At 38.7% G+C, this 20941-nt stretch overlaps 1 protein-coding gene across 7 annotated transcripts in view; it reads left to right on the top strand.

Annotated features, from left to right (window-relative positions):
* The window catches only part of EPS15L1 (epidermal growth factor receptor pathway substrate 15 like 1), a 40610-nt gene that overhangs the window by 12667 nt on the left and 7002 nt on the right, over positions 1-20941 (top strand). For 5 of the 7 annotated variants that reach the window (XM_071728190.1, XM_071728191.1, XM_071728192.1 and 2 more), the window contains 12 exons: positions 246-331; positions 709-781; positions 1092-1253; positions 2033-2230; positions 2507-2671; positions 3456-3582; positions 3695-3745; positions 4098-4234; positions 4945-5005; positions 5352-5434; positions 6799-6931; positions 17966-18171. In XM_071728190.1, coding sequence (XP_071584291.1) covers positions 246-331; positions 709-781; positions 1092-1253; positions 2033-2230; positions 2507-2671; positions 3456-3582; positions 3695-3745; positions 4098-4234; positions 4945-5005; positions 5352-5434; positions 6799-6931; positions 17966-18171 — 1482 coding nt within the window. Of the gene's footprint in view, positions 1-245; positions 332-708; positions 782-1091; positions 1254-2032; positions 2231-2506; positions 2672-3455; positions 3583-3694; positions 3746-4097; positions 4235-4944; positions 5006-5351; positions 5435-6798; positions 6932-17357; positions 17936-17965; positions 18172-20941 lie in introns of those variants that run through there. The other 2 variants (XM_071728194.1, XM_071728195.1) reach the window with 2 other exon arrangements.

Below are 20941 nucleotides of genomic sequence, written 5' to 3'. Positions count from 1 at the left end.
GCATGTTCTTGCCCTGCTGGGTATTTTGGCCATCCTGTGGTTAAATGGGCACAGAGAAGATTCTCCTGTCTCACAGGCAGAATTGGGTGGCATGCTCAGTGGTTGGTTGCAAAAAAATTTGTCTCCCAGGCACTTTTCCAAATGCATGGAATGAGGTTTGTGTCCCACCTTTGTCCTCAGCCTCTGTAAAGGAAGATCTTTTGTCCCCACTTGGCATTTTAACAGATTTGTTTCATTCTTAACAGGACAGTTCAAGTTCTGTTGGCTCAGGAGAATTTACAGGGGTGAAGGAACTGGATGATATTAGCCAAGAAATTGCACAGCTGCAGAGGTAATAGGACTATTAACAGAAAATCCTGGAGAAGAAGCAATGTGTAGTACTGAGCTGCCCTTTACTTTTGTTTTAATTTAATTTATCTTTGCTTGTCACTGAAGTTGGTGGCAAATCCCTCACTGATGCCCTACCCAATGATGTAAAACCAGCCTGGGTTCTGCCAATCTTCTGACTTCAGAAGACTGATTATAAAACAGATAATATTTTTATAGGTAATTTATATGTACACACCTTTGCTCCTTTGAAGAACACAGCAGAATATGTTTTTGACATGCTTGATGTTCCCAGGATAATATTTAATTGATCTTTTTATGTGTATCTGTGTGTTGTATCATTTAACTATTCATAACTACATGTAACTCTTTATTTTTCAGAGAAAAATACTTGCTAGAGCAGGACATTAGGGAAAAAGAAGAATCAATCAGGCAGAAAACCAATGAAGTTCAGGTAAAAACTGTTTATTAGTTTTCATTTTAATTTAAAACAGCATATGGGAAATTAAGCATTCATTCTTTATGTTGCCTCTGAGCAACTCTCATCATTTCATGGGATTTTCCTCTTAACTTATGGAGAGATTTTTATTTTCCTGTTCTCCAGCAGAAAGGTTTTCTTCTGGTGTTGGTTAATTTAAGCAAAAGATGATAGGTGGAGAGTTTGAAATGCTTTTTTTATTTTTTTTTTTCCAACTTCTGGAGTTTATCTGTGATATTCCTGTAACAGCTAAGTGTAAATTGCAAACTGTGGAATTTTCCTCTAGGAACTTCAGAATGATTTAGATAGGGAAGCAAGCAACTTGCAAGAGCTGGAGGCTCAAAAACAAGATGCCCAAGACCGCCTGGATGAAATGGACCAGCAGAAAGCCAAACTCAAAGATATGCTGAGTGATGTAAGGCAGAAATGCCAGGAAGAAACCCAGGTGGTGAGTGGAGGTTAATTCTGGCCATGCTGCTGCCAACTGTTGTCTTTTGTTGAAGGAAATTCTCTTTATTTAATGAAGGTTTGCTTTGTTAATTCATTTCTCCCACAAATAGTAATTTCCACACAAACACAGAGGTCCAGGAGTTTTGCTGACCTTAAATACCTTTCATGCTGATCATAAATGGAGAGTGGAACCAGGTGGTCCCTTTCTGCAGAAACTGTTGTTGTTCTGTGAATTTATGAAGCATTTATTCAGCTTGATGGGTTAGCTGGGAAGCAGAATTCCTGATGTGTGAAACAGTCTATGGGCAGTGGTGCCATCACTGTGAATCTCATGTCAGTATTCCCAGATAAAAAATGGGTTTTCATGGGGATACAACTGCCAGTGTGCCCAGCATGTTATTTTTGTGGATAAACATAATGTATAAGAAAGTATAGAGGGAGAGAGAGTTGCAGCTGTAGAATTTTAACTCTTTAGCAGAATTAAAAACCAACTTTATAATCCTTCACAGATGTTGGAATGGAAAGGAAGCAGAGTTCTGAAAACTACAAGGTAGCCATCTAGAAAACAGCTTTTAATTAGCTAAATTGGTGTAATATTTCTGTCATTTAAAATCTGAATATTTTTTGCTCTCCTGAATGTCCTGTGGCCTTTATCAAGGGTTTTGTGTAACATCATAAATGTGCAGTTCTTCACATTAAGTTCTTGTTACCTTCCTGAGTTGTTGCTCATGCCATTATTCCAAATTTCAACCTGAGTTTTGTAACATTTGATTTCAGATTTCATCACTAAAAATGCAGATTCAGTCTCAGGAATCAGATTTAAAATCCCAGGAAGATGACCTTAATAGAGCAAAAGCTGAGCTGAATCGTCTCCAGCAGGAAGAGACTCAGCTTGAGCAGAGCATCCAGGCTGGAAAAGTACAGCTTGAAACAATAATCAAATCTCTCAAATCAACACAGGAAGAAATAAACCAGGTATCCACTGGAGTTTATACTTCTTTTTTTTTACTTCTTGCAAGGCTAAGAGTGAAGCATCAAGTAGAAAGATTTTTTTCAGAAGAGGGAAAAAAACATTGCTTCATGATTAAGCCTTTTTTTTCCTGGTGCTCAGTTGGTTAATTCCCAGTTTGAATCAGGAAAAGTTCAGCTCTGGTGGGGGCAAAATGCAAGTGTGTGGTAACCATGTTTAATGAGAGTGTGAGAATGACAGTGTTACTGAGTGTCTTAACATGCTCCAACATTTTCACTTAGGCAAGAAGCAAACTTTCTCAGCTTCAAGACAGCCATCAAGAAGTCAGTAAGAGTATAGAAGAATATAGTGAAGCTCTCAATGGGATTCATGGTGGCAGCCTGACAAATTTAGCAGATATAAGTGAAGGCATTGGGCACCCAGAACGAAGCAATTATGGAGCTATGGTAAAAAAACCTAATTCCTGTTGGTTTATTTTACAATAATGAGTTTTGCAACCTGAAAACATTTTCCAGAATCCTTGTAAGCACCTTATTTGTGTGGGTGTAGTATGAAGCTAAATATGTACCATGTATAGTGTATCAATAAATAGTCAGCAGAAATGCTACCTCTATGCACTGCTTCACATTTTCTCTGTAAAAACAAAATGCTTGAAAGGAAAGTGTAGATTAAAAACAAAAATACATTGAGAGACCTGGTCTGAAAAAACACTTTTTTCAGTTTCTGTGCTTGCATAAATATTTTAGAAGCTTTCAGATGTTTCTCTTATTTGCAAAACATAAGAATCACTTACTGGAAGACAATTCCAGTGTATGCTCACAGTAAGTTTTTTCTGAACCATTGTGTCCCTTTCCTGTTTCTTAAGTCTTCCTTCCTCTTCCTCCTCTCCCCACCTCCCTCCCTGCTGTTCTGAGAAGCATTAATTTAGTTCTTCATTTGTATCTTGTAAAGGGATGAAAGCAATCCTGTATCTTTTTGTGCCAAAGGCAGTGTAAATGGGTAGTAGTAATTAGATATTTCTTATGGTACAATTTTATGTAGTTTTAGGCTGCATATTTCTTTCTGTTGTGTAATTATTTCTGCTTAGAAATTACTTACTCAAAGTTCTTTAGCAAGGATTTTTTGAGGTTGTTGAACACGTGCTGAGATAGCCCAGAACTTCTGCTAAGTGGTTAACTGAGCATTTATTCCTGGTGAGTTGCTGTAATGCTTCTTCTCTTAATTTTTTAGGACGATCCATTTAAGAATAAAGCCTTGATGTTTACCAATAATACACAAGAATTGCACACAGACCCATTCCAGTCAGAAGATCCTTTCAAATCTGACCCATTTAAGGGAGCAGACCCTTTCAAAGGCAGTAAGTGAGCAGTGGCTTTCCTGAGACTTTGAAGACCAATTGTTGACTAAAAGTAACCTTTATGATCTTGCTAAATAGTGGATAAAACAAATTATTTTTCTATTCTGCATAGGTGATCCCTTCCAGCATGATCCTTTTGCAGAACAACCACCTGCTCCAGCAGGTAAAAGCCTTTTTGCTCACAAGACTGATGTGATAGAAAGAAGTTGTAGCCAAACACAAAGATTTCCAAGGTTTCCCTGGCTACAGATTTTTGGTTTGCATGTGGGAACTGTGAAACCTGACAGGGTGTGAGTTCAAGATGAGTATGTTGATAACATGCATGTAATTCTTTAAGTCCAGAGCTTTAATTAAAAGAGTAATTGTTCAAACTCTCTTCAGAGGGGTGTCTGGAAGTTTGTCAGATTTTTCCAAATCATGTGTGGTTGTTAGAAGAATGAGACCAGGATGAGGTCAAATACAGAATGGTTCATTACAGACAACAACATTTGTTTACCTTTTAATACTCCTTCTAGATCCATTTGGAGGTGACCCATTTAAGGAAAGTGACCCATTTCGTAGCTCTGCCCCTGAAGATTTCTTCAAGAAACCAGTGAAAAGTGACCCCTTTACCTCAGACCCATTCACAAAACCTCCTGCTTTACCCTCAAAGGTCAGTAATTTTTAAATCTACACATAGTATTGCTTTATTACTGACAAGTTTATTGTCTGAAAGCCAAGAGCAATGAAATACCATGAAATAGTCTTCTCTGAAGTGATGAAATATAGTTTTTTTCTTAAAACAAGTGTGGGCTGTTGAGGCAGTCAGCAGTTTGTTGTTTCCAGGCCCATGGTGATGATGTGTGTTGCCCATGAAGATGCAGTTGGGTCACCAAGGGTTACAATATTCCAGTGTCAGTCAGAGGGAGGTTAGTTCAGGTCTTGCAATATGGTTTCAGACTTAGCCAAGAGCAGACTTTTCAAACTGTTTGCAAACAGTAGCTACCACCTATTTAAAATCAAGCATTTGAAAATACAGCTTCTCTTAGCAGTGTAAATGCCTGACCTGAATATTCAGTGTCTGCTGCCTGAAGACTGAACACTTTGGGGTGTAATTTCTTCTTTTGCCCTGGTAACTCAGTGCTGCTTGTGTTTCACTTGAGTGTGTTTCACTTGTAGGTACCTGATGTTTTTGTTCAATGCAATCAATACCCAAATGCACCAACAATTAAAATTTCATGTGATCAGTTTTTTCCTACTGTATCTCTACTGAAGAGAGTGGTCTGAAATTAGAAATAATTTTGTCTTAAAGTGAGAGATTTTGATATGCATAAAAAGACAAATGCACAGAACAATTAATTATGGGTATCTGTTCTTATTTAGCCTGACCCTTTTGAAAGCAGTGACCCTTTTACATCTTCTGGTGTCTCTTCAAAAGGTCCAGGTAAGAAGAAAAAATTTTCTTGTGAAGATGAATAAGGAAAAATGTCTTTATGAAAGAAGAACCAAACTTAAAAGTTGAGAATAAAGTGTCTTGTGAACTGATGGCAAATGTCATTGTGGTACTCTTATGGATTATGAAGATGAAATCTTTGCAAACACTGTATTCTTCACAGTTTGGTTTTGTTGCTTTTTCCTCTCCAAACAACTGGCAGAAAACCTCTTTTATGGAACTCTCTTTTTGAGATCTCATGCCAGGTCAAAATGCAAGTGTTTTTTTTTTTTAATCTGCCAACTTCTGTACATGATTACACCAGGCATTCTTCATAATACTTAAATTTATATTTCAGATCCATTTGGAACACTGGACCCATTTGGAAGTGGTGCTTTCAGCAGTGGTGAGGGCTTTGCAGACTTCAGTCAGATGTCAAAGGTAAAGGTTACAAGGAAAGCAACTGTCCTTTTAAAAATTGATCTACAGATATTCTTTTTTTAAGGAGAGAACTGGAACTTTTCAGCTGACAGCCCACTTTTGTTAGGTTTTTTTTTTTCCAGTTGAGCTCACCAGCTACTTAGCTAAGCATTTTCCACCCAGATCAAACCCAGCAGTCTTACCAAGACTGATAGATTCAGCAGGGTTAAATCATCTTTTCACAAACATTTTCAAATACCAGGGGAGTAAAAATAAATCACTTACAGTTTTCACTTGTAAGAAAAGATAAATTTTCCAGATTTTAATATGATTCAGTGTCCAACATTCCTCTTGTTCCTGAAGTTCTTGGATGCTTCATCTCTCCTGACTTGTCCATGAGTGCAAGGAACCAGAGGAGGTGGAAAGCGTGGTGTGCTGACATTTTATGACTCTTAACAGAACTGTTTCCTTGGTTTCTTGGTATCAACTGAGTTTATTTCAAGTATAACTGTGTCCTTGCCTCCTCACCTAGTTCAGTCACACTCGATTTCTGAGATGGAATTCACAGCTGACACGAGTTGCCCAACTTTTTATATTAGTTCCACAGCAATGCTTTTGTACATTCTAGAGTAAATTTTAACTGGAAAATAGGCTATTGTGTTGCTTTGACTAATCAAGCTTGGGGTTTTTTTTTCCTGTCTGTTTTTTGTGGGGATTTTAGTTCTCCACTAGGTGGCAACAGTCTTTAGAAATATTGCTGTGTTTAGCTCGAATTATAGCAAAGGTTGGACTGGGAGCTTTAGCTTTGCCCACAAAATTCCTCTTTTTTCATTTCAGGATGATAAATTTCCCTGCATGGCATACTTTTTTGTGCCTTTTTTTAATCAAGAGGGCAGTCCTTCACAAGAGCCAACTGAATATAGAAAACATGAAAAAAAAATGGTTTGGGAATTTTCCCTGAGCTTTTTTTATTTTTAAATAAAAATAAAAAGACAAATAGCTGTCTGTAATTTAAGGAAAACTTGGAAAAAACCTAAAAACTATCCCTTTTGCAGTCTACTATGTTTTTCCAGTTTCTATCATGGTTCTGTTATCAGAGTGCAGGGCAGACCATTCACTGCCAAACAGTAAAAAGCAGAGTTCTTTATTTTTCTCAGCTTTTTGCTAGGACTAAGAATTCTAGAGGAACTTTAGTGGTTAAGAGCACAAAGTATTTTGACTGCTAATGAAATCCTGGCACCTCTCTCAGTGGCACCACTGACATAATTCTGTAAATGTCCTGATTATTTAAATTCTTTTTCTTACGTTCACTTGTAGCCTTCAGGAACAGACAGATATTTTACAATGTACTTATGTTCTTTTTTTTTTTTTTTTTCCTCATGTAGTCAGTAGCTTCAGACCCCTTTGCCTCCTCTTTTGGAGGGGTGGGATTCTCAGATGACCCTTTCAAAAGCAAATCAGACACACCAGCATTACCACCGAAGAAAAATGTCCCTCCACGACCCAAGCCACCCAGTGGTAAGGAGATTTTCTTGTCATTTAAGAGTCAGTTCCTCCAATATTCTGTCTATTATTAGGCATAATGAAATAGGAGGCTGTCAGCTTGTTTCTTATCTTGTATTTCAGCCTTGGAGGAAGGTATGAGGTTATCAGGAAACTGGCAGAAATTGTCAGTAAAACTCTTTTAAGACTGGAAAGCAGGTGATTAGGGAGTGGTAATACAGAAAAATGGGGGAAAAGAATTCTTTTTCAAGTTGGCAACAGATGAACTTAGTAAATGGCACCTTCAGAATAAACAAAGAGAATTGGTTTTATACAACACTTGATATTTAGGAATATTTTAAAATTATTCTTCTTTTCTAGAGAAAATGCTGAATGCAAACATTTTAAAAGGGCTTAAAAAAGAGCTCAGTGGTTCTTAGACCCAACAGGGTCTACCAAAAGCCAAAGTACTTTTCTGTCTCCTGTGTTGCTGAATGCCTGCAGGGCAGTCTGAAGCATGACAGTATCTGTACCTTGTTTTGCTGTGCTTCCTGAGGTGTCTGCCACTAGATCCTATCAAGAACAGGGCACAGAGTTAGGTAAATCTGTCCTGGTCTGGCCAGGTCATGTTCTGAATATGAGACTTGTTCCTCCTTCAGGTCAATTCTGTATGGAAATCCTTAGAGACTCTTGAGTCTCCTCAGCTAAAGAGAAAATCTCTTTTAATGGAGATTCAGTTTCTACTTGTTTGCCCTCCCTAGAGTTGTTTTTTCAAAATACTCCAAAGAGTGAAACCCTTTCAAGAACTGAAGCCACTTAGAGCTGTTAGTTTCAAGTCTCCTTTTAACAACCATGATGTAGTTTGGTTAATACTAGCAGTAGTAAATATTTAGTTGGCTCAAAGAAAAGCCCATACACCTGGGTTCTGCTTATGAATAGGGAAATAATTTTGCAGCAGACATTTGGGTCAACATCCAGCATTCTCAGCTGCCTACTGCCAATGTTAGGAAGAATGACACAAAGAAAACAGATCCATTATTAATGTCTCCCTGTCTAAATATGTGGATTGTCAACTTTTCTGCTGTTGCATTTTGGAGACAAGAATGCACCTTGCACCCATCCTGTTTATAACAGCCATTGTTCATCTGACTGGTTTTGCAAGCCAGTTGTGTTAGAACTAACCCCTTGGTTAACATGAAAAGTGCTTTCTATTACCAGGGTATCCTGAAGATCTCATTAACTATCCCATAGCTTGATCCAGGGTTTGGAAAATCCTGTTGATTGCTCTAGAGTTGTAAGCAGGTCATTGCAGCAGCAGTAGTTTGTTCTTTCACTCTGATTTACTGTGCTCAAGAGATGCTGATGCACAAGGAAACCCTGAAATCAAGTGAGGTTCTATGTAGGTGAGTATTGATTAAAATTTGTCAGGAAATGCTCTAGGATTGTGGAAAAGTTCTTGAAGTAGCCTGCTGCAAGTTTGCTTTCTGTAAATATTTTCTGCTGATGAGGTTCTGGAGCCTTTAGGAATTAAAACCAAAAACATACTGTGTAATGTTGACAAGTTTCAGCTAATAGGGCACAAGTTAATAGAAGCAGAAATACAAAAACTGAAGGTAATTTTATTTGCCATTCTGAATGATGATGGTTTTTTTCATTTGGTTTTCAAGGAAGGTGTGTAAGTGGCCATCTTTCTCTTTTTAGGAACTGTCTGCACAAAATATCTTAGTGTTTAAAGGGTCTATATAAAGTTGAATGAGTCAAACAAATACTGAATATACCTGCATTATCTCTTTCATGTGGCTTCTTTCTATTTCTTGTTTGAAACATGATTATTCCTACCAAATACAGTGTAATAGCAGCAGCAAAGGTGAGAAGTGCATGCTGTAGGATTGAGTCACCTACATGGGGTTTTGGGGATTTTTGTAGAGTCATTTGTACATACTGAGGATTTGGGGAGAGCATTTACCTTTAAGAATTTGTTTTGAGTTTAAGGTGTATGCACTTTCTTCAGAAACTGGTTTAAATGAGTGCTTTCCCCTCTTCTGGGGAGACACAATATTTGTGAGGTTCTGCTGCTCTACCCAAAGCAAATCTTGTTATGATAAAATAGAGTAAGGAGGAAACAAAGCAGGGTGGTTTTTTGTTGGTTTTTTTTAAAGCAGATGAGCCTCATGTGCTTATGCAGTTCTACTCCTCCCTTCCTTCCACAACTAAGGCAATCTTCAGTGGTTACTTCAAGCATGAGAAATTATATAGTAAAATAGTGTGATGCTAGCAAGAGATACAGGCTGACAAGTGTGTGTTAGAAATGGGAACACTGCTCAGAAAACAAACAACAGGCAAGAAGCTTCCGTTGGTTCTTACCTTTCTCATTGGACTGCTTAATTAAAAAAAAAAAACAAGCAGGTGATAAAGATCTGGCTGAAGGATGAAGAAATGCTGCTCATTACCTGACAAATCTGTACTTTGCTTTTCTGTTCCTGGTTTCGAGGTCTTTTTTAGTAAAACTGTTCTTTCTGCTGGGGACATTGTGTGGTTTGCTTGGGTTTTGTTAGACTGGTGCAATGACTTCTGATCTAAAGCTTGTCTTGTCTTGAAGACCCTACAATTAAGTAGAAATACTAATAAATACTAATAAATACTTTCACAGAGCCCTGAAAGCTGATTGTTCCCAGTGTGTTGCTTTTCTGTGCACACAGTTTTGTGGAGTTATGTGATGTGCAGGCTTTCTCTGCTGGATCCATCAAGGTATTGCAGGGTGTCGTGGGTGATCACCTCCCTTCTTGTCCTCATGTCTGTCTTTTGTCCTGATGAAGGAGTTGTGCATCAGGCCTCATTTCTTCCCCAAAACAAAGGCAGAGCAAACCTGAGCACAGGGCCAAGGAAGCACTTCAGACATGGCCTCTGTTTAACATTTAGTGAAGGTCAGAGCTGGAGTCCTTCAGATGTACCTGAAAAACCTGTCAGAAGATGGTGTAGCTCAGATCAGCTGCTCCCATAAAGTCTCTGGAGTCAATCTTCATGCCATATTAAGGGGAACTTTTCTCCTACAGCCAGCATTGTCAGTGGGAGGACTGCAGTCAGTAATCATTGCCTGGTCTTATAAATCCCAGCCTGTGTGCTGGCTGCTTGTAATGTGGAGCTTGATGGGATGGTTTGGTTTGTTTTCATTTTTTTTATTCAGTTTAATTTTTTTTTTTCAAAGCTTGGCTATTGAGAAGCAGCTCTGGCCTGCTGAGTGTCTCAGCAGATACTTCACAGCTGTCTGTGGTTGTCACTCTCTGGCAAAGACAGGCAAACACTGACTGTGTGGCATGGATTAGACACCCTTGAGATCCTTATCTTTCCCTTCTCAAAAAATAAGGTTAAAAGAGAGGACAGCAGTCTTGAGATAAGGTGTCAGTCTTGAAATTATTTCCTTACAGCTGTATCTTAGGCCACATCTCAGGCTTACATTTATTTTGTTCTTCCCAAGTCCTTTTCCTTCTTTCTCCTCCTTTCTGAACCAGGGTCTTCAAGATATTGTTCATGCTTCTCAGTCTTGAACTGATCCTTGCTTGGTCCAGGACAGGTCTCATTTGTCTGTTCTTCTGCTTAAATGCTCTGTTGTGTTTTTTCAACATAACTATTTAAAAATAAAGTGTAGAATCTTCTAAAGCAAATTGGAGGAAGGCTAATGAATCACTGAGCAAAAACAGAGAAAGACAAGGAAAAGGTGGTTTAGAAAGCAGCAGACCTGGATACATCAAGGCATATCTTGATTCCATTTACACTTTTGAAAAATCAGTATCTCTGTGCCTCACCTGATTTAAGATTCTCTTTTTAGGTTGAGAAACACAAGCTAAGGAAAAGCTCTTTAGGTCTTCTGCCTCTCCTGTTCTAAGAAAAATCCCCCAGGGAGTTTGTGCATGTTCTTTCTCTTCTGGAATGCAGCCATAGTTGGTGAAGTTCCTCATGGCCATTGGGTTTCATGCAGCTCCCTGGGGACTTGGCTGAAGGGAACTGGTGTTCACCAGGTGGTTCTGGAGAACCTGAAGGTTTCTTTGGAGGGAAGTGGAAGGTTTTCTGTCTTTATTGGTGCTGCAGCTTGAAAAAGACTGAGAAAAAGTATCCAGCTATAAGCAGGCAAAATCTTTGAATAATGGGCTGTAATAAACAGAAAACAATATTAATTACTTGCATTAACAACATAGAAGTGGGTCTTGACATGCTTAGGTAAAGATGCACTGTGGCAGGGACCTAAATAGCAGTGCAGATTATTTTCTCAAGCTGTCCTAAAACACAGCCAAGGTTTGTAGATTTGTATGTCCATTTCCTTTTCTGTCCCAGAGGATTACCTGCAGTGTTCAGCACTCTTCACTTTGGATTTCTTAAACCTAATTCTTGGCTTTTGTGGGACTTTTGTGCAGTTAAAAGTGTCAGAGTGAGCTGATGCACTGAAACCTGTCAGTTAAAAGGGGTTTGCAGGTTCTCACAGGTTAACAAATTCTGTTTTCTGATTGAAATCAGTCAGAGCTCACCACTGACTAGTTTCTAGGTAAAAGTTGTTGATTACAAAAAGAGAGAAACAGATTTTTTTTTTTTCTTTTTTCTTGTTGTTTTTTAAAGGCCAGGAGGTTGCTGTGTGGGTGTCAGTGATTGGGTTATAAGTAAAATTCAATGCTCTGCTGCTTTGATCGTGGGACCGACTGCTTTTGCCCCACCCTTACCACTTCCTCTCTCTGCATTCCACATTGTGGTTATCTGCTGCTCACCAGTGATATTGGTGGAACCAGTGTGTAACCTTCAACCTCCTCTCAATTTTTATTGCTTGCTTATAGTGGTTTTGACCTTTTTAACCTTGAAAGAAAAGTCCTATCACTCTAGCTTTTTCTTTTTTTTCCTTAGACTGAGTAAATGTTATCACTTCTATTCAATATATTGGATATTAGTGACCAGCAGGGGTGGGAGGTGTTGTATTAATAGTGAACTTTTTTAGTGCTAATGTATTTTTTAAAAGTCAGTTTTCCTTTGGGATACCACTACATAAATAGCAGAAAAATACAATGTAACTTGGAATTCAAAGGACTGGATATTGAATTAATCCTATGGAAGAGAATTTATTTAGCTATTATTTGTAATACAGGAATTACATTAGAGTGGGAAATTAATATTTCTGTTGATCTATTTACTCCTTCTAGCTCTGAAACATGATGGCAACCAAGTTCATATGCTGGTATTTCAGAAGTTAGTGGTTAACACCTGTCTCTGAGTTAAGGACTTTGGTTCTATTCTCATGTTGTCTTTTATGACAAGTGGTGTTTCTGAAAGGTCAAGATACTGGAAAACACCTTGAGAAGACAGAACAGGGGAGTAACCAGCCTGCCCTTGAATTAGGAAGTAAGATTCTAGACCCTCAGAGATTCCTGGCTTGTGTGGAGCCCCAGAACCCCTGTGTGAGCACAAAGGAGTGATACAAATTATCACCAAATCACAGTAATGCTGTTACTGACAAGACATTTAATCAGCCAGGGTGCAAGTGCTCAGTATTTTTACCAAATCAAAACCTGGAAACCTATTAGATGGATTTTGCTGTCCCACCAGTGATGTCAAGAAAGGCCCCAACCTACTTAAGCAAAATCTGACTGATCAAGTCCTATTTTTTTCTCATCTTGCCAGTTGGCAGATGAAATGATATCTGAACTTGTTGTTGGCTTTAAAAAAAAATGAAAAGGGGTCAGGGCTTTAAGATCTTTAGCAGATCTACTGAATCTTCAGGATCTTAATATGTAATTGCACTAATCTGGAGACATTTAGCTGTGATGCAGATTGCAATCCATCACCTACAGAAACAATAATTCCCTATTTTTGCAGCCCTTGAGCCCTCTTGGAAGCCTCTTGCTGCTGCTGTGCATCATCAGCTGCTCAGTGCTCTGTCAGCCACCACTGTGCTTGCAGAAAGGTGATGTTTGTACAGCCCTGCTCTGCTGCTGTCTTCCTTTGTATTTGATGCTTCCTCCTCCACTGTGCCAACAACAAATAGTTTTTTTTTCATATGTGTCACTTCTCTAAAATAAAGGTATTTTATGGTTTGACTATTTTTATCATTTTGGACTTATTTTTCAACTCTAAAGCAGTGTAAGAGCACTGTTAGCTCACATTGACTTCATACTGAGAATTGTCAGTGGGGAAAAAGGAGCACAGATCTTTGCTACTTTTGGAATTGGGCATAAAAATTGGTTTTAGTAGCAATTTGTGCCTATGCTGTGTCTTCAGAGTCTCTGTTAGATGAAAATGAAAAGTGCTGGTTCAGCATCTTGCTTAAAAAACCATGCAAACCAAAGTCAGATTGCTTTGCTGGGTGTAGTTACTCTCATTTCACTTTTTGAAAGAAAATTGTCTTAGGAATATTTAGTGTTCTGTGGACTTTCTTTTTAACCTGCACTCTGTACAATGCCCCCAAAGTAGGATTGTGCATGGAAATTTGTTCTGTGCTTGTAGTGAGAGAAGAAAGGAAGTTAGGAAGAAAAATTAGAAGTTAGGAAGAAAGTAATGATGCTGGATATAACAAAGAGAAGAATTGTATTAAGAAATCAGAAAAAAAAAATCCCAAATCATTCCCTTGCATTTATTTGCAAGTTGTGGGGCTCAATCACTTGATGTGGAGAGTGTGGAGTTCTGTTCCTTATTAGCTGTGTGATCACAGGAGTGCTCTGTTTATTTCTGAGTGGGACCACACACTTCTTTCCTTAGAGCTGCTTCAGTACCCAAGCTCATTGCCAAGGAGCACAGTGCCTGTTTACCTTTATGTTTTTTTTCCCTTGTGTGCAGCTGAGAGTGAAAAATCAGCCTCAAGGTTTGTGACTGAGAGGGGAACTTTTTTGTTGTTCAATTTTTTCAGGCTTTCTAGACCTGACAGTTGCCTTAGAACAGAGGCAACCCGTGTTGTGGAGGACAAATGACTCATGGGTGGAGCACCTGCCCAGCCACAAACTAAAAATTCCACTCACACTTTGATACTCTTGTTTATGCTGATCTCTGACAATAAAGATCTTTCAGTACTGATTGTTGAAAGAGGTGCTTCAGAATCTGTTTCAGAACTGATTGGGAGGTTGAATGCATAACGAATCCTCTTCTCACCTTTCCACAAAGTGGTGGTTTTCAGAATGTTTCTTTTAAACTCAGGTCTGCAGAGTTCCAGGCTAGCTCAAGGTGCAGATTTTGCAAATATTTAACCAAAAACATTCAAGGGGGGTTTTTTTGCATAGGAGAAATTCTTTCTACTGTTACTAAAAATATATGTTGTGATTTTGTGCAGAGAGCTTTATTGCCCAAGAGTTAAATTTGAAATACAGTGCAGAAATAGCCCCAGTTGAGGACAAGGAAACTCTTGAGTGTTCAGTAGAAAACTGGGTTTAACTTAACTAACTTTCAAGCACATGTTGAAGGCTAGTAATGATTTTTTTCTACAAGTTCTCAAAGTTCACAGCTTATGAATTGTTTCGTTCTGCATTAGTGGAAGAGCTGGATAAATCAACTGTGTGGTGAAGAACATGCTGAGTGAGTTAGGAAGGATACATCCATTTGGTGAAGTGCCAAGGGACAGGTGCTGGGAGGCACCTTAAATCTGCCCAGTACCTGAAGTTTTGAAGAGTGACACTTCCTCTGGCATAAAAAAGCTGTGAGAGGTAGGAACCCTGGTAGGACATGTTCAGATAGGATGGCAGGGGTGGACTTAACTCACACCATCCCTGCTTGTTGCACAGCTCTGACTTCTTCAAGAATATTTTCACTTCAGAAAGTTTCCTGGAAAGGAGCACTTGTTCAGTGAAAGTTTAAAGTCTTGTGATCTCAGCTCTGCCCTGCTTGCCTGCCAGCATGCAGGATCTGCTCTTCAAACACATGAAAACATATTGCTGCTCCTAAGTCAGTTAAATCTAAGCAGAAAGTTAGGACCATCCTTGAAAACACAAAATGTAGTGGAAAAAAATACAAGTTTCACTTGACTGTTTCACTGCCCATCTCGTGTCATTTAGAAAGACAGATTTCTAATTGCATCCTATCAGTGAGGTTGTAATATTTGCCTTGAGCTATAGATCTCAACCCTAAAGTTTGTTCTGGGTATGAAATTAGATAAACCCTTTGTATGGGTGGAGTTCACTCTGAGTTAACAGCATTTGCTGTGGTAAAACCATTTTGTTCATCATCTCTTTTTGCTGAAGTGAGTCCTCGGTGTGGTTTGGGTGCACCACTTGGGTAACTGCTGAAACTGCTGTGGTTTCAGAATAGGACCTGTTTTGCTTTTTTCTGAATTGTTTTTCCCCCTGAAACTATTAGCAGAAAAATTAAATAAGCAAGGGTTACAACTGTTTGCCTGCACTGTGTGCTGCCATGCCTCAGAACCAAGGAGCAGTGTTGTGTAAAAAATGTAACTTTTTTTAACCTCCAGTTATAAGAATAATGCAATCTCAGTTACTAGTAAGAGTATATTTTGCAATATTAGGATTTTACCAATGTCCTTCAGGCCATTTGGTGATTTTTTAATGCTGTTTGGATGTTTTTGCTGCATGTTATAGAAATACTGTCCCCACATTCTTGACACACTCAACATGGGAGTACAAAAATCTTCATGTGCTTAATTATGCACACAGTGCACTGAGAGATTCACACTTGGTGCAAGCCAGAAAGATAATTCTAGTGCTGGTATTACCAGTTTATGGTTAATAAATGAGTAAGTTGAAGCATCTAACAGAACTTCTGCCAGGCCTCTAAACCATGTTTGCTGAGTGTGGCAGGGGAAAAACTATAAGCAGCACACAAAGTGTAGTGGAAGAGAACCTGCTGGGGGCTGGGTTGTGAGTGGCATGCTCAGCATTGGCATTGCCCTTAAAATTGCTCTTCAAAAAATGGGCCTGGTTTTATATGGTTTTCCCTCTTTCACCTTTTCTTAAAAAAAAAAAATAAAATTTGAGCCCACTTCTGTTCTTTAACAGAAAAGGAACTGAGGAAAACGGCTCTCGGGACTTGAAATGAACATTTTCAATATTATTAGCAGTAACTGTAGTATTCATGGTGCCATTTCCTCCACAGCAAAGTTCTTCTTTGTGATCTGCCACCCTGGTGGCTTTTTTGTAGGTTCTGAAACCACCAGGAGCTTTGTGCAGAAACACCCCAGGGTACCTAGAAGAGACTGAGCAAACACGATGCAAACCCTCTGCCTGTATTACCAGTTACAGAGTGGTTTGCAGCAACCAGAGATTTAACTTGGGAAAGGGCACCTTGAAATGGGCCAGTTCTGCCTTTGTCAATCAAAATGGGTTTGGGATGGTGAAGGATACTAGGGGGTATTTTTTTTTTTTTGGTGGCAGTAGAGGAAGGAGGTAAAAAAAACATAGAGAGCTTTTGTTTTGCCTTGACCTTAAATTAGAAATGCAGGTACTGGAATTCTTTCTGTAATTTCAAATAAGTTGCTCTTATCTGGAGAGTTACAAAATGCTGAGTTGCTCAGCTCTTAACAGTTCTGAGTGGTTCCCTAATGCTCTGTGACCAAAGGGGGGGTCTCCTAAGGGCCAGGCTGATGCAGGATTCCATTTCAGAGAACAAAACGTGGCCTCTGGTGATGGGAAAGGCAGTTTGAAACTGGGGTGACAGAGGATTCCTGGCCTTGCTGACACAGGTATCTGTACAGCCTTGCCACATCTGTTAACCAGGAATGGGCCACATCCTGAACCATGGAAAACAGGAGTGAAGTCTGAGAGAGGCCACTGAGCCTCCAGCTTCGAGGCAGCTCAACCAGTGTGACTTGTAGAGACTGTTTCTCAAACCTCATGGGCACAATGATGGAATGAAATAAGTTCCCTAGACAGCCTTGGGCATTGAGTCTTAAAAATCTTACAGATATGTCAATCTCTTGGTAAAAATCTAAATCCCTTTGCCTTTTTCTTGATGGAAGCTTTGCCTGCAGCATTATGATTCCCTTGAATGCTCCTTAAACATCTCCTGCTGCACGTGCCTTGTCTTCTGTGTCTCTTCTCTCTGCTTCTTCAGCTCTGGACTTTCTCACTTGACATTTTCCCTGAAGTGCCTGCAAGTGACCACTCTCTTGCCTCTGAGGCACTAATGGGATAAGAACCTGCACAATTCCTTCATGAAGGAACCATTCCAGCATTAAGGAGCTGCCAGCAGCACCCTGTGGAGCCACTGGTGGCAGAGGGCTGGGAAGCTGAGTGCAGGGAAAAATGGACTTTCCCCTGGGAGAGGAGAGGCTGAGCTGTCATTTAATGGTGGATGGTTACTTAGTGCAGGTTTGCTGAGCCCTGTTTCTCCTCTTTGATAAAGAGGGATTTCCACAGATTGGAGGAAAGAAAAAGTTCCTGGGCAACTAGCACAGTAACCTCTGGAAGCTGTCAGGGTATGCCTTGGACATGCCATGTACATATGCTGAAATTTGGGATTTTGACTCAGTTTCTCTCTCTGTTCCTAGTGTGTGGACCCCAATTTGAATAAATTATAGGATTCCTATCAAATTACAGTTCAAAGAATTGGATGTTTCAAAAGAGAGATCTTCATTAATGCAAATTATGTATGGAATTCAGGTTATTGTGCAGGAAAAAGGGAAAAGACATGGAATGCATGCATTCTGTAAATACACAGATAAGCTACTACTTATTTAACATGATTAATTATTTATCTCATGATACATATTTAAGTATTTTGACTTGTATGAAATCCCAAACTTAAATCTGAAATGTCTCTAATCCTGGAAAATGAACTGAAGTCCTACGTCTCAAATTCTTCTGACCAGTTGTCTTTATATTGGGTTTTACAGTTTAAAGTCTTTATGGTATTAATATTGCAGTATGTAGAAATAAGCTGATAAATCCATTTAAATAAAGCTGCTGTTTGAGATGATTTGCATTGAGAAATGAATAACATGATATTGGGTGAAATTTAACCCACCCCAGGAAGAATGGATGATGCTAAGGTGTTGTCAGCACAGTTTCCTAGGTAAGGGGTTTGCATTGTCCATGGTAAGTAACTTCTCTTTTTCTCCTTTTGTTTTGTTTTGTTTTGTTTCCTAAACTTTTCCAGGTAAAAGTACTCCTGTAAGCCATCTTGGGTCTTCAGATTTTCCCAAGCCCCATGATCCATTCCAGCCATTTGGGGCTGACAGCAGTGACCCGTTTCAAAGTAAAAAGGGGTTTGGGGACCCATTTAGTGGAAAAGATCCATTTGCTCCCTCCTCTTCAAGTAAAACTTCTAAAGACTCTTCCTTGGGGTTTGCAGACTTCAGCTCTGTAAGTTAAGTTCATTGTCTCTGAGCAAACCACTTTCTGCTCTGCTTGCAGCAATCTCTTGGGTTTTTGTTTTAACTGCAAACCTGCTGTTCACTGGCTTCTGTCTCTTTAGTACCTTCATGCTGTCCTCATTGGTTTTTTTTGTATTAATATTTCTGTAATAAAAAGGCATTATTTCAATAAAAAGGAAGTTTCATGCTAAATTTTAAAGGGTTTACTTGCATTTAAATTATTTTAGTACAGTGTTCCTTTACTCACAAGTTCTTTGTAGCAGAATCTGTGTATTGTTTTTGTTGCATGGAGGCTATTTTGTAAACTTGATTTTTGGGAGCCAATGCTGTAAATATTCAAAACCAATTGTTGACAACATTTCTATAGCCATATCACCATATCCTGAGAAGCAAATCCTTGAAGGAAAAGACTCCATAAAGTATTTGTAATCCTATGTGAAAAACAATCCTGTCACAATGTTTGCTGTATACATGGAATGTGGTCTAAAATACACACACAGGGCAGAGACTTAAAAATACAGCTGTTGAATTTTGTTCCAATCACTGATTTTGTAGAAAACAATTCTTAGACAAAGAGAACAGAACTGTTTTGTAGCACCAGGGTAGAATTGTCCATCTTACACCCCAAAAGACACTATCAGAAGGTTTGAAAGCAAGGCCAAGTACCCATTCATTAAAAATACATCAGGGCTGCTAAAAGCCTGGCTTTGTTTTTAGTGCTGGCAGGTACCTTACTGAGTTGGAAACAGTTGTAAATGTAGTAGTAGTGTGGTTCTTATTGCTTCCATGAGTAGATAGAAATCTGTTCCATCCACAGCCTCAGGCTTCTTCCCCCTCTCATGTTTTGTTTTTTTGCTTTTTTTTTTTTTTTTGTTCTGTCACATTGCCAGGCAGTAAAACTGCCAATTTTATGTTACTGAACTCTGATGGACACAGTTCAGTGTTCAACAAGTGGAGATCTTTCAACTGAATCTTTTGGGTTGCTTATTTTTCATGTTTTTACCCCAAGTTAATGTGTATTACTTTCCTAGTTGCTATTGTTAGTTGAGGTCATCTGTGCATACTTTTTAGCTGGCCTCAGAGCTTTAATTTATCTATGATACTGAAGACATCAAAGTATTCTGTATGCTTTGCCACAGTCAGTACTGGCCTGTTGAGTTTGCACAGTTAAATCCTGTGATTGTGTACAAACTGGTGACATTCTTAATAAAAACAAGACACAAAACTCGTTTTATCTGAAATTTCTTGAGCAACATTTCTTGAACAACATTTAATTCCTTCCTTCAATGAAAGTCTGGAATGGGGAGTGTGTTTTACCCAACTGCATTTCATAAGTGGCTTACACTTAATCTGTTTTATGAATTGCTTTTTACTGCTTTTAGGGAAAAAAAAAACACCAAACAGTATTAACTGAATTTGGTTTAAAAAGGAGTCTTGATCCCTGTTCTTTTCAGATTGTTCTTTTGGGTTTTTTTTTCTTGTCTACAACACAGTCACACTGCTGCACTTGCTAATCCCTAAACCCTGTGAAGTCTGAAGTGTACAAACCTTGTAGTCAGGAAGAATGTTGTGCTTCTCTGTGCCTGCTGCTTGGGAAACTTTGTTCATGGTGGAAATTCAGAGCAGTTTTACTGACAGAAGGTTTGGTGACACAGAGGCTGAGTCCCTGGAATCTGAGCACAGAATCAGAGTCATGTAGGTTTGAATGGTTGAAAATTTTTAATTGGAATTCTTTACTGTTGCAAATGAGAACCTCCATTAGGTTTTAGTAGTGGTCTAGAAAATTTGGCTGGTTTTCATTTTTGTTTGTTATTTTTTTAAAGTTTCTGGCAAATTCATGTACCCAGAGTTTAAGTATTTTCTCATTGCATTCTTAACTTTTCCATTGGCATTAACTGGGCCTCTTTGGAACAAACCAAAGGCTTTTGGTAGCTTATTTCTAGGTTCCAAGCTTCAGTTTACAAAACAACATGAAATGCAATCTTTCCACCAACAGAAAGTGTTTAAATTTCCAAGAACCTTAGAGCTAAACTGAATTTTTTCTCTTACTATAAGCTGTTAATTTAGTAAACACAAGTCAGTGTAGTTTTTTGTGTATCCACTGGGCTGCCCTGCAGGCTGCTGTTCTCATTTCTGCCTTGGGTCTATCTCTACTTCTGAAAAAGGGTTTTTTTTATGAAATCACAGCTATGTCATACGTATTTTAGAGACTTTTTGAAACCTGAACATATGCAAAGACAAATGTTACTGTATTAAATTACTTGTAATTCAATTGCATTATCTTTTTGTAGGCAATCTGTGCAAGAATCAGTGGTATGAAATGTTGTGTATTTCACTAGCTAGTGGTCAGAGTTATGCTCCTGGAAATTTTCCTTTATGCTCACCCTCTGTAATAAGGCATGTCAGGATTTGTTTCCAGTGAATCACTTGCCTTTTTATCCTTTTTTATTTTTCACTCAGCACTTTTAACCACAAAAATATAACTTGTGTACCATAAACAAGTCATAATTGGGACTCTCAATTTGGAAGACTTAGCCAAGATGTAAGCTATATAAGTAAAAAAAAACAAAAAACCGAGAGGGTTTGATCAAAGCTTATTGTATTTCTGAGAATAGCAACTTATTCTTCACCTCATCTGTGTGATCTTTTTTGAATACTTAGAATAAGTGGAGAAGTCCTACTTCCATTTGATGTATCTTGGAAAAAAACCAATTGATTTAAAGCAGAGGTGTTGGTTGAAGCAAAGTAATTTCAGAACA

The sequence above is a fragment of the Heliangelus exortis genome, chromosome 28, assembly GCF_036169615.1.
Source record: "Heliangelus exortis chromosome 28, bHelExo1.hap1, whole genome shotgun sequence".
Lineage (NCBI taxonomy): Eukaryota > Metazoa > Chordata > Aves > Apodiformes > Trochilidae > Heliangelus > Heliangelus exortis.
The sequence above is the reverse complement of the archived record's forward strand: the minus strand, read 5'-3'. Positions and strand labels throughout refer to the sequence as shown.